The sequence below is a fragment of the Balaenoptera borealis genome, assembly GCF_965194805.1.
Source record: "Balaenoptera borealis genome assembly, chromosome: 3".
Taxonomy (NCBI): domain Eukaryota; kingdom Metazoa; phylum Chordata; class Mammalia; order Artiodactyla; family Balaenopteridae; genus Balaenoptera; species Balaenoptera borealis.
Genome location: NC_138866.1, coordinates 184747294 through 184761362, shown reverse-complemented (window position 1 = coordinate 184761362; position 14069 = coordinate 184747294). Strand labels below are relative to the sequence as shown.

The window sequence follows — 14069 nt, the reverse complement described above, 5'->3', positions numbered from 1 at the left end:
TCACACAAATTTGAAACGTGTTGCTGTCATTCTAAGGCACCACATGGAGGGAACACAATATAAAGGGACAAAAAACTCAGGATCAAACACAGCCCTAAAAATGCATACTTTTTCTAAGCTAGGCTGCCGTGTATTTTTGATTTGTTTGTAAGCCAGGTTGTTGAATGGGGCTGCTAAGTCTCAGCTTCTACGTATAGACTTTCTCAGGCTCTCACGTGATACCAAATAACAAACAAAGAAAAGTGAATGAAAAACTAACCCCTGAAGGAGCCAGCAAACTGCTTATGCCAACATGTGTTCTCTTTTTCTATTTCTGTCTGCCATGAATCTCTCAGTTTTTAACAGCAGGTGGAACACTTATACTTACATAGTCTCATTTAAATTTTGCAAGTGAATCCATAAAGAAAATTCACTTTCAAAGATCAAGCTAATGTGCATTTCAGAAATAATCCATGTGAATGTGTTTTGCCATCATCATCACCGATAAACATTTAATAATCTACAGTGTTTAGAATATCATGCTTACGTTTTTATAATTCTACCCCAAGCCTCCCCAAAGCTCAGAATTTCTATAAGTCTCATTTCGAAGGTTACTGCTTTGGAATAAGTAATTAGGAAAGATCCCTTTTTAATAAGGCCATCAGAAAGACATCGTTCTTTATTCAAAGGCATCAGGAGCAAGTTTAGAGTTGTGGTTAATCCTAGAATTGCTGATTTGAAGGGTGGAAACATACAGAAAGCAACAGGAGGAGGGAGATTAGAGAAGAGGAAGGACGCTGAGGCACACCTCACATGCTGTGTTTCATACTGTCAGTCTAGGAGAGCAGAAAACTCTGTCTTTTTAAAATCGGTCCTTAAATTTCTATCTGGAAATTTCACTTAGGTGGAAAACCTCATTTCCAGATGGTATCTGATAGGTGAGGCATTATTGCAGTAAAGACACAGGACAAAAAGTTGGATAACCTTTCAAGTAGTCTTTAAATGTCACAAACTGGGCTGGTGATAGAGGGTTTTATTATTCTCTGCTGGAGTACATCAACAGTCATGTGCATGCCAGGAAAAGAATGTCTGGAATCATGCAACAGAGCTAAGCTTAAATCTTTCACTAAAAACAAGGAAGTGACAAGCACAAAAAGGGAAATAAAAGAAGATGAAAGTATCCAAAGTCGACTTACTGGTCAACAAAATTCCAAAGAGAAACTAGCATGTACACAGAAACCCATGCTATCCTTAATAGCTGGCTCTTGACAAAGCCTTCTGTCAACTACCATGAGGCTTTCTTCAAGCTACCCCCAAACACCTAAAATGGATGAAACAAATTAGGAATGATTACTCACTGTTCAAAAGGATGTGACAAGGCAGTTCATTAAATCTTTCCTCTGCTTCACTTAAACTACGATTTCTTTGATGAGTAAGGCCCAGGCCTCCAGCGAGCCTAGAACGTTTTTGTTTGCGGTATGAAGGCACGAAAGGGCACCTCGTCCATGAAGGACTTGTGCCCCAGAAGTTGACTGTGAAGTCAGCAGTTTAGAATGGAGAGCGCCATTTCGCCAAAGAAACCGTGCTATAAATTAGGGTTAAATCCCAGGCTAATCCATTGGTTTATTGACCATGAGCATCCCTGGCTTTTAGTACTGATAGTACCAGCTTAAATTCTAAAGTACACAAGTGTGCAGGAAGAGGACGAAAAAAGAACATCTCCACCACCCACCGGGGTCATCATTAGCCAAGAAAAAACATTTAGAAACGGCATTTAGCTTTTTGTCATTCTCCCAGATTTACTTTCTACTGCCTTGTTTGTCTTTCCCCAGTAACCAAAATCCCTAGGTTCCCTCATTTTGCCCCATTTTGCAGGCCATTCAAATGGACTCCACCTCCCAAAGAGTCCTGCGCACCAAATAAATGACTTCTTTTTTCTGTCCATCAAAATCTCCATTTCTTCAGGGATATTCACCTCAGTCAAGTGGAGGGGAAGCTAATCTGATTAATTCACACTAACATAGAAAAGAGTTCTATCCGCCAATGTTTTTGCTATACCAGATGTGTATAATTAAGAGGGATTTTAGGCAGTTTAACAAGATGAAGTTGAAACATGCAGCCTTGTGGGAGCAGAGTAAATTTATGAATTACATAAATTCATAAAGCAGTGGGGAAGCAGTGGGGCTCAGAGAGTAACCATTAGAGTGTACCAGCCATTTATAAGTTGGTCATTTGTGAGCGGCGAAAAGAAAGAACAGAATAGGAACTTGTCCTCGTGCCAGCAACAGAGCAGGGAAGTTCACACGTTTTATTTCAAGACTTGCCTGACGGTCCCCTCACCAAGTATACTTCTTTGAAATGTCTCCTTTCTCCCTCACTGAAGAAGGAAATTTAATAGGCTTGGTTTAGGGTAAATTAAACTCAAATCCAAGTTAGGAAAGCCTCTAGTGAGGACGCACTCTGGAAGATGCTACAGATGGCGGCTGGCTCCTTCCTGGATGGCCCCATTTGGGGAACATAAGCACTGAGTCAACAGGAGTGGAGGTACGTATGATGCTAGAGTCCTTATCCTGACACCTCAGAGAGCAGACCCACTCCACTGAATATCTGAAAATTGCCATCCATTAACCTAACTTGACGAAGAGGATTGTAATTTTAATTTAGGTGACTTCATTCAACAGATGACACTGAGTGACTAGATTTTCTTGTGTATTACTTAACTGTATTTAGAAGCAATAACCTTAGTAATTCTGATCAATTCTAATGTTATAATTGCTGCTGTCAGAATACTTATTGAGAGCCTACCATGCCCCTGAAAAAAGAACATCTTTTCTTTTTTTCCTGCATGTTGTGGGTGACTGCAGATTAGAGAGAAATATTTAATGTCTACATACAATCGATAAAAACATGTTTGTATCTACTTGGATGGTGTCTAATAATATCTTCAATTAGGATTACTGCTTTATAATCTACCAGGCTTCTCCCTGCTAGAGTTTAACAAGTGAAATGAAATTCAGTGATACATTACCCTTCCAAACACCAACTCTTTCTTTCACTTGGCTTTTTGACTCCCTATATTTAGTGAAATGCATCATGAGATAGCAGCTGTCTTACAAAAATGGGTGGAAAAACGGATACGATTTCTCAGCACAGATAAACCAATAAATTGTATTTAAAGGTGATCTCTTCTGAAAAAAAAAATTTAAAAGCCGAAATCTTCGTACTACTGTAGAACTAGGGTGGTGGAGGGGATGGTGTTTGAGAGCAGACTTAGAAGGTTGTTGTTTGGATGAGGAAGGAAAGATACAACCAGAAGGAACTGAAGGGATTCAGAACAGACTGTATGCCAGAGAAAACCAAAGCAGTTGTTCAGAAAGCATTTACTGAAATTCTCTGTTCCACCACTTATGCATGACTGCTAACCCAGATACAATTGCAGCAGCAATGTCACTCAATTCGCACAGAAGACAGCCGTTTACTGTCTTCGTCTGAAATTTAGTAGACCAGTTTGAGACCAACCAGTCTTCCCTCATTCTCCATCCACAAACCCCAAAATTGTATTCTGTTCTTTTTAAGCTTATACATATGCACGAAAACCCAGAAGTTTACGTGTCTAGGCTGCCATCTCATTGCTTGCATAACTAAAAGATAGGTTTGATTTAAAAATAGAATTTGGCAAATGAATAGTCCATGACATGGGCCAAGTGCATTTGGAATGCTTTAATATAAAAATACATGGCCAAGCTACTTCACTTCGAAAAGCATCAACTATACGGGCATGCTAGTCCCTCTCTGACTTTACATTTTTGTCACCTTTGAAAAGAGCATGGATTTTCAGAAGACCCAACACACTGGGGAAATTTCACAGGCACATGACCTTGTTTTTACTGGGCAATATAAATTTACAAGAAAAAAAATTTTAAACAATGGTCCTTCAATTACACCCCCTCATCAAATTGTAATTTTCATTGTTTTTATCTTTCTTGTTTTTGTCCATACACACTTGTCATAATTATACTCAGTGTATCCACAATTAAAACTTTTTCACTTAACATTACACTACTTCCCATGTTGTTTCATAGTCAGTATCAGTATTACAAATAAAAATTTTGACTTGTATGCTATCTTACTCTGCTTTGGGATTAGGATAACATTTACATTTTTAAAAGTTGAGATACTTCCCATGTTTTTATATGTTCCAGAAAAATGTATAAAGCATAGGAATTAATTATTTCTTCAAAGTTTGAAAAAAAATCCAATGGATCTATCAAGTTATCTATCAAGTGTTTTGGGAACTGAGTTTAGTAAAAACCTTAATTTTTCCTGCATTAGCGGTCATTTATACCTTTTCTTATTATGAATTAATAATTTAATTTGTGTGGATAATAGCAATTCACTTCATCCATACATTTGTATACAGTAATACTGTCAAACAATTGTGCATAGTACTTTATCATAATTTTTAAAAATATTTTTTGTTTAATAACTATATAATGATTGCTATATCCTTTCTTATTTCCAACTTTAATTTGTGTCCATTTTTTGCTTGAGTTTTTTTACTACTGACTTCAAAGAGCCAACTCTTGATTTATTTATCTATTTTTCAGCCTTCCATTTTACCATTTTTTGTTTTCTGTTTATTCTTTTTCAATTATCTGTACTTGAATGACTTGGTTTATTTTCCTTTTTCTCAAACATTCTGAATTACTTACAAGTTCTTTCAGTTAGGTATTAGTAGATAGTTTTAAATTTTTCATTATTGGCTAAATTATCTTTTATTGCATCTTTTACTTCTTCCTAGACCCAATTTATTATTTACAAGGCTATGTATTTCTGAATGTTTGGAGTTGTTTTCATTGTTGGAGTTGGAGATACAAACAAAAAATGAGATTAAGTCAAAACTGTATTGAGATTTCCTCTGAATCCTCATAGATCTTGTACATATTTGTAGACACTTAAAAATCAGATATCTGGCTAAATAACCTTAAGGATATATTAAACAGACCAACTTTAAATTTCTTTATAAAGCTCTATTGTTCACATATCAAGCTCCTTGATGTTACAAGGACTAAATGTAGTAGTACTTGTGTAGTATTTAGCATAGAACCTAGCGTATTACAACTATTCAACAAATGACTGGTGGCGATACGTGTAATAATAGCGGTAACAGTCGTCTAGCAGTAGCTACACTCCTCCAGCCTCTTGTGCAGGCTCAGCTACACCACTGATCTGAAGAAGAGTAACTCACTGTGTGTCCTTGGTCGGGACTTTCTTATCTGTGACATAACGTGGCCGGGCTGCACGCTCCCTGGAGTTATTAATTCCAGGGGTAACGTTTCTAAATCTCACTGCCTGGCATTTTCAGGACCTGGAGTCTACCTACACCAGCTGTAGGGCACACAATCCTTTGTAATGAAGCACTGAAGTCAAGACAGAAAATTTTACCAAACTTGCCACTCCGTCTGAACGTTGTGGACAGGCAGAAATTGATTCACTATTTCCGGACTAAAAGCAAAAATTTCAAAGCTACTTATAGCCCTACTTGTGCGTTTCAGGAATAAAAGTAAACTTTCCAAAGCAATTTAAGCCACGTTTCCTTCACGAACGTCTTGGCACCCATGCTAGTTTGTGTTCATTTTCCATCACTATAAGCAATCAAAGAACTTAAGAGAAAAGATGGAGTACAGAGTATTTGCATGGCTGGTTATAATCTGGGATATTCCTCCATTATAATTTATTCATAAAGCCAATACATATCTCCTCTAAGAATGTTTATCACTAAGATTAAAATTTTTTATTAAGGATGAAAACTTCCCAGTAAACCATCATCTAGTAACAAGCGTATCTGCTAATTAAGAACAAAATGAAAGCTTTCAAACTGAATTATGAGCCGTATGTACATAATCTGATGCACAAGCAATGAAAATTATGCCTTTACACCTGTCAAAAGAAAGCCCTGTGCTGCAGCTTTAATTCTGTTTTAAACAAGGTATCACAAAAAAGCACAGACTTACCTGTGCGATAGACGAAATTGCCTTCGGTTTCTGACGATGAGGGAGATACCAATTCCTCCTCAAATTCATTGGAACTAAAAGATCCTGAATGGTTTCTCTGCCTTGTCTTTCCCATCATGGCAGCATTTGTGACCATGACGTGTCTCAAAGAGTCGTTAAGGTAACGATTCAACAAGCTGCTCTTGTATTTTGGGGGCGATACGTAGTCCTCATTGGCCCGTGACTCTGGCCTCACTCCAGCTTTTATGACTGAGCTCTCACTTTTAATCACAGGATGGTGAACTGGATTATTATAGCCTTCTTCATTCATGTGGTTTCGTGGAGGATTTTCTCCATCTAAGGGGGGAAAATATCAGCAGGTAGTACTTACACATACTTTTCCCCAGCCACCCAATTGTTACATTTAATGATTTAAAAAATATATAGGAAGAATATTTAAAGTGTATAAAATTATCTTTGATATTTAAGACTAATTTTTAGGCAAAGGAAAGCAGGAATCTATATAATCTCTCCCTTCGGTATGTTAATTTTAATGAACTTCACAAAAAATGTTATTCTGACATATGATAAATCTGTGAACAAGAGGAAGCAGCCATAATTTGACTGGTCATTTACAGTATTATAAAAGTAAAGTTACCTCATGCAATAAAAAAGAACCATTATGGCACCATCGTGTTTTGTGGGATCAACCTTAAAAACAGCAACTGAAGTGAATGTCCCCTTACAAAGGCAGAGCAAAGAAAGCAAGATAAAAATACTAACAAACCTTCAGAACACGAGTCGTCACTGCTTACACTCAGCCGCTCAGCGTTTCCTTGAACATACTTATTGTACAACTTTATTCTTAAGGCCCAGCTTAAATCTGGCTGTCGAACAGTATTCTTAAGCCGACGTCTTGCATTAGCAAACCAATTTGACACCTAAAAAAGTTTTATTTCTCAATTAACACAACATAAAAAAATTACCCATCATACAATTACTTTCCCAGAAAGGACCTAAGCCTCTCTCATAATCTCTGATCATTACATATTCTCATGACATAACAATATTGGACATTTATATCCATTCATTCATTCATTCATTCATTCAACAAATGTGCTGAGCACTTACTACACAGAATGAGCACTAACTGTATTCTGGGAATAAAAAAAATATTGAAGGGCTTTGCCATAAAATTTTCAGTCTATTAAGAAAGGTAGGAGAGTACACAAATAACTCTAGTATCTATTCACAACAGCCAAGACATGAAAGTAACCTAAATGTCCATCAACAGATGAATGGATAAAGAAGATGTGGTACATATATACAATGGAATATTACTCAGCCATAAAAAAGAATCAAATAATGCCATTTGCAGCAACATGATGGACCTAGAGATTATCATACTAAGTGAAGTACGTCAGAAAAAGAAAGACAAATACCATATGATATCACTTATATGTGGAATCCAAAATATGACACAAATGAACCTAACTATGAAACAGAAACAGAATCACAGACATGGGGAACAGACTGGTGGTTGCCAAGGGGGAGGTGTTTGGGGGAGGGATAGAGTGGGAGTTTGGGATTAGCAGATGTGAGCTTTTATATACAGGATGGATAAACAACAAGGTCCTACTGTAGAGCACAGGGAACCATATGCAATATCCTGTGATAAACCGTAATGGAAAAGAATATAAGAAAAAAGAATATAACATATGTATAACTGAATCACTGCTGTACAGCAGTAATTAACACATTGTAAATCAACTTACTTCAATAAAAAAACAAATAACTAATATAGGAAAGAATGTGATAAATGGCTTAAGACGCATTAAAATATAATGTTACAGGAGTGCAACGGAAGGAGGGGTTACTTTGATGTGACTCAAGACTTCATGAAGAATTTAAGCTAGATTTTGAAGGAATAGGTCAGGGATAATGGGTAGGGAAGTGTGTTTCCAACAAAGAAGACACGGGAACAAATATAAGTCAAATTCCAGAGACACTGTGGTAGGTAATGAAGAAGGAAGAAAGAGATACCCTTGAGTTATCAAACTTGTGTAAGAAGAGAAGATAGTGCCAATTTGAGAAAGAAAGTAGAATTGTTTGAGGGTGAAATGATGCGTTTGGTTCGGGAATGTTTAGTCTGAGGTACTAGAAAAGCATACAGGTGAAATGTGCAGCAAGAAAATAAAAATGGCATCTGAGATCTAAGGGCAAGGAAGATCCGATTTGGGTCAAATGCACAGAGGTTAGAGCTGAAGCTGTGAGAGCAGACAGAATGAAAAGAGGGTCAAGGACCAAACCCTGGAAACCTCCAGCAATTAAGGAGGTAGGAGCTGGCAAAACAGTCAGAGACAGAGCAATCAGACAAGCAGAGAGAGAGAAAAAAGCCAAATAATGCCCAGCTTTAAGCTAAAAATCTAGTGCTTCCAAACAGGTGATGGCAAAGAAATGAACACTGCAAAACAAGGTTAGTTCCATTGTTTTTGTTTAAGGTGCTACTGGATTTCTAGAGGCTAAAATGGCACTTGACATTTCTTTTTAAACATCAACCTATCATCAGAATATATATATTAAAAACATGAAAGGCCAATATTTGCCTTTAAAAGGATGAAAAGTGGAAAGAGGATTATGTTTCTCTACCAATTTGTTCCATAACATGACTCCGCAGTATATTAATGGTTTGTGTGGTGATTCTTGCACTGGAATTTCTTTTTTTCTTTTCTCTTTTAAATTTATACTATGAATACATAACTTTTGCACATTACTCAAGCCTTAATTATTGAATGAACCTGTGGTGAATCCTACATTAAACAAAAAAACTATAATTTTTTTCTTTTTTTTCCCCATGGGTAAAACATGGTAGTGTTCCCCAGTTTATATATGCACAAACCATATCATATATAATATACATTCAGTGTTACCTCCCTTTGTGTCTTAAGCAATGATAACTGTCCTCAAATTTACGTGCAGTGGTGTAATATCTTAGCACGGCATTTCAGAAGCCTGAGACTCCACCAACCCCTCTTCCTGCCAAGCTGTGCTATTCTTACTATGGTTTAGTCTGACTTTAAATTCTCAGTCTCCTCCAACCTCTACAAACAGACAACTTCTGGGACTATCCATTCAACAAACACATACTGAGGAGCTCCTGTGCTTTAGCCATGGTATTAAGTGCTAGGAATGAATAAACTCTGTCCCCTGCACACACCGAAGGACTAGAAGAGCTATACGTGATTAACTATGATACACAGGTGAACCTGCACTACGGAAGCATGAAATGCCTGGTCCATTTCCTCTCAAACCTCCCTCTATTCTCCAAGTCATGGCCAAAATGTTCGTCCATGCTCTCATTAGTACCAACTGGGAATTTTAGAACAGTGTTTTCTCGAACTTCCCTATCTTCCATTCTATCCACTTGACTGGATCTTAACAACCACCATCAAACTCAAGTGTTGACGCACCGTTATGATTTAATTACTTACTTAATGTCTTCACATCCTCATGCATGTCCTGTCATCCTCTAACTGTGGTATAACGGAAAGAGACCTGGTTTCCTGTTCTGACTTAGCCAAAAACAGGCTGTGTGAGTTTAGATAAGTCATTCATCTTTTCAGAACTTCATGGTTCCTGACATCCTTGCCAACTCTGAAGATAAAGACCTGTGAATGTCGTCCATGCTCTCCTATAAAAGTGTTCTTTCATCTCCTTTATAGTTGGTACCAACCTATCTTCTGCTCTTGACCACTACTCTCTTCAGCAATCAGAGAGGTGTTTTATGTCCTTCTCTGTTCCTTTTGCACACAGAGGACAACTTCCCCCATGCCTATGTCACTTATATTTATTAGACTCCAACTCCCAAACTTTTTTGGTTACTTTCTTTACTAAACATCATATAATTCAGAGGCTAATCTTAAATCTTAACTGACCTTAACACTTTTTTTTAAAGTCTTTATTGAATTTGTTACAATATTGCTTCTGTTTTATGTTTCGGTTTTGTGGCCGTGAGGCCTGTGGGATCTTAGCTCCGCCACCAGGTATCGAACCCGCACCCCCTGCACTGGAAGGCGAAGTCTTAACCACTGGACCGCCAGGGAAGTCCCTGACCTTAACTCTTAATACAACCAACACACAGTACCGCATATTGTAAAATCCAATTCTTATGAAACTCTTCATATTTTTATTAAAACGCGATGGACTTCAAATTTTTAAAAAAAATCAATATACTTATAATTCTAACATACAAAAATAGGGACCTTTAAATGTCATGGTGGCATTAACTAGCTTTTCATATATAGGAGTCGTATCGTTTTTTACGTTTTGTATACTCATAGTTCTTACCAGAGTATATTAATTATACATCAGAAGATTTTCCATAAAGGTTTGGTGGTGTCTCACAGGCTATTTCTAAACTGATTTCATAAGTTTGACCGGCACCCAATCTACTAATACATTTACTCTGCCAGTGTTTTATTATCAGCAATTTACAGTACAACCTAAGGGCTGGATATAGTCTGGGGTGTTGAATATCTTCTTGTGTTAAGTCATGCAAACAGCAGACAATAGTTGGTGAACAAATCTGCACGACTAGCATCTCACAAGTTTTTTCCTGATGAATTGATGTAAACGCCATCTGTTTCACTGAAGGTAAAAGCACCAGTTCAAATTTTCTACCTTTAACTTACTATGGATTCCTTCAGGTTATCATTCAAATTCTTCTGAAATTGTATTTTACATGAAACAGGCCTCCTTACCAAGGATAGGTTCTGCAACAGCACTTTAACGTCAAACTCAGAGCTTTAAAAACACTGCATTTTATAGCGAAAGCTTAGAGAACCAAATATCTAGAAGCTGGAAGAGAAAGCTAAGTAGCTTTCATCCTACGCAGCAGTGTTTACATTCATCACATTGGCAGAGCAATCTTTAGAGTAAACCCAAGGGGATACTCTGGCATCTGTCCACCTTTGAACACACAGAATTAACAACGAAGATTCAGTCATTCAACTGAAATATCGAACACCTCACTTCTACACCATGTAGTCTGACACTGAGAATAACGTAGAAGGACCAATCTGAGATTTTGTTGAATATTTAACAGTAGCCATAATCCTTGCAGTTGATAAGTACACACACGTCTCAGCAGAAGCACTCCATACCAAGCAAAAGCTATGTCAACACAGGGGCAAAATCTTGCAACACAGCAGACTTAACCAAATGGTACATGGCTGTAGCACAGGAATTGGAAACTTCTACTGTAAGAAAAGGGAGCATTAACACCCAATCACTAAAATGTAGTCTCAAACTCCACTTGCATTGCACTCCGTAATGTGATCATGAAAAAAAATCATCATTTCACTATTATAATCCTGAAAAAAAAAATATATTTTAAATACATACGCATAAACAATGGGAAATACTGAAACCAGGTACAGCCCCCATCTACCCTTCTTTTAAAAAACTTCTTCAGGGGCAATTATTCCCTGGGTAAGCTCCATATTCCACAGTAATACAAAACCCCAATCGCATATCTGTTATTCCACAATGAAGCTGGTTATATTTTGAGAGTAGAGAGTATATTTTTATAATGTTTGAACAACGGTCAGTCATAGGAACCAAGCACAATGGAGTATTTCGGTTGGTTAAAGTGAAAACACACACACACAAATCATCTTCCTGTTAATTTTATAAAAATGCTTATATCTTAGTAGGAAGATGGCAGATTAATAATGCAAACAGCTATAGTAAATTAAGACAAGTTGCTAAGTCTAGTGAGTAGAAAAAAAAATGAAAGCTGCATAAATACCTCTCTCTGCCTCATCTTTCAGGAATGAACAAAATGCAGTGTTGATTAACGTCCTTAGAGCTTCTGTTTATCACAAAAAGTAACTTCTGTGGTCCTAAAAAAACTCCCTTATTAAAGTTTCAGCATTCTGTTTCCAGGCTTAATGGAGATTGCTGACCAAATTTTACACCCTTCAGAGTAGCAAAATAAGGCAGAAGTACTGCTTATGAAAGGTTTGATAGCTTGACACACAACCAAAAGGGAAATATGAAGGGTAAAAGAAATGTTCAAAAATAAAAGACACTTTTGTAGTTAACGAATAAAATAATTATGCTGACAACTTATTAACATAAATTATGAGAAGCAGAGACAGGAGGTATTATAATAAACAAGAAATAGAGACTGGAGCTAGAAATAAGGGGAACACTCCATATTTGTCTATTGACATAAAATGACATATTTCCAGATATGCTAAAAATAATGTGGCGAGTTATATGCTTGTTCTGTAGAACTAACATGTACCATTAAAGTTAACGAGCTACCCTCTGTGTATTCCCCACAATGAGATGGATTTTAAAACTAGAATATCTTAGTCTGATTTCAAGACATTCTCCAGTTTTCCACAATATGTTTGGGGAAGTCACATGGTGATTACAGTAGTATTCCCCAGTGAGAACCTATTCAGTCTGCAAACATGTATGAAGAGTTTACTATATGGAAAGTACTGGGCTGGGGTGAAATGGAAGGATGAAGATGAATAAGACATGATCACTCTTCTCAAGAAGGCTGACTCCACAGGAGAAATTTATTCACTGGGAGAACCTGATTCATGAAACAGGGGTCTAATTTGCAGGGCTCAAAAGCTTTATTCAGATCACAGCTTGATATTTTTCCTCCAGAAGTGAAATGTATTGACATAATTTATTTGGTTTCCACAGAGTCAGAATTTGCTTTGGATGTTTAATAAATGTCTGACCTATACAAACCCCTTATATTCATAAATATATATATATTTTCTTACACAGACATTCCATTGTGCCTAATGGAGAAGAGGTGGACCCAACCTGAATGGTATATAAGGGTCCCTTGGTTATTCTACACGTTTGATTTTTTCCATTTATCACTTTAAAGTTCCAGAAACCAACTTCATTTATTATAAAACTTGGAAATCATTAAATAGGTATCAATTATAATTATAAATAATTACCTTTCTTTGTCCCATTTAAAACTTACATGTTTGCGTGCATTTTTATTTGCTGAAGACTAGTGTGAGAGAAAATATAATGGGAAAGATGTTCATTACATGAACAAAAACTTCATGTAAATTAGAAAAATGCAATAGTCTTACCAAGATCTTAAAGCAAAAAGAATTATTTGTATTTGAACTGTCATTACAGGCAGAGAATAATTTGATTCTGTATTAGAATGACAGCTACTTGTATTGCAACTCAGAAAAACTACCGCAGGTGAAAATTTAAATGTCTCTGCTAATGACAAATAATACTTTTCATAGCTAAAAATGTCCTAGATATGTCATAAACATTTGTTGCTTTCTGTCTGAAAGAATGGCAAGTATTAAACATGGAAATACGTAATCAATAAGTTAATATTTTACTGTTGACATCAGAGTGAACTATTCAAATAGCTCTATAAATCAGTGTATTTTGAAAATAAATAGCATACCAGTTTAAAGTGAAATTTGAATGTATGCATTTATTTTCTTAAGTTTTTCTGGCTGGAATTATTTATTTAAAAACTACTTTTGAAAATCACTGAAAGTTCAGAGTTTTGTGTTAAACAGATATTAAGCCAAGAACACTAAATTAATTTTCCCCTCCAGTGCTGCAGCAAATCACTATTAATACTATTGCCTGTTAATATAAAGCAGAAGAGATGTCTGTTTTTCTCTACAACTGTATTCTGAAAATAAGCAGAAAAATGCATATTATAGTTTTAATAAGTCTGACTACAAGTCAATTTTCATGCTTCGTCCGACTTTCTAGTAATTCCTAAAATGACAACCTTAAATACTCTGGAAAGCAATTTTTCTGTTATCTAGTAGTTAAACGTTCCCTGTTACTTCGGGGTTCTCACTTACTATACCCCTTTCATGGAATGACCAAAGTTTCACCAATGCAGTGATGCGGCGCTACTACAACGGAGGAGATTTCTCAGCTCAGGTAGCTCCTCCTCTCCTCTGAGTGAATCTGCTCTGCCTGCGCGCATGAAAGTTCACGTCACTGCATTTATGAAAGGAAACTGGTGTGCCGGCCAGAGCACGTGGTATGGACCCGCGGCGTTTCCAGGCC

At 36.7% G+C, this 14069-nt stretch overlaps 1 protein-coding gene across 9 annotated transcripts in view; it reads right to left on the bottom strand.

Annotated features, from left to right (window-relative positions):
- The window catches only part of MKX (mohawk homeobox), an 85095-nt gene that overhangs the window by 65750 nt on the left and 5276 nt on the right, over positions 1-14069 (bottom strand). For all 9 annotated transcript variants that reach the window (XM_082385975.1, XM_082385976.1, XM_082385978.1 and 6 more), the window contains exons 4-5: positions 6760-6913; positions 5994-6329 (exon numbers count right to left, since the gene is read on the bottom strand). In XM_082385975.1, the coding sequence (XP_082242101.1) occupies positions 5994-6329; positions 6760-6913 (490 nt within the window). The remainder of the gene's footprint in view (positions 1-5993; positions 6330-6759; positions 6914-14069) is intronic.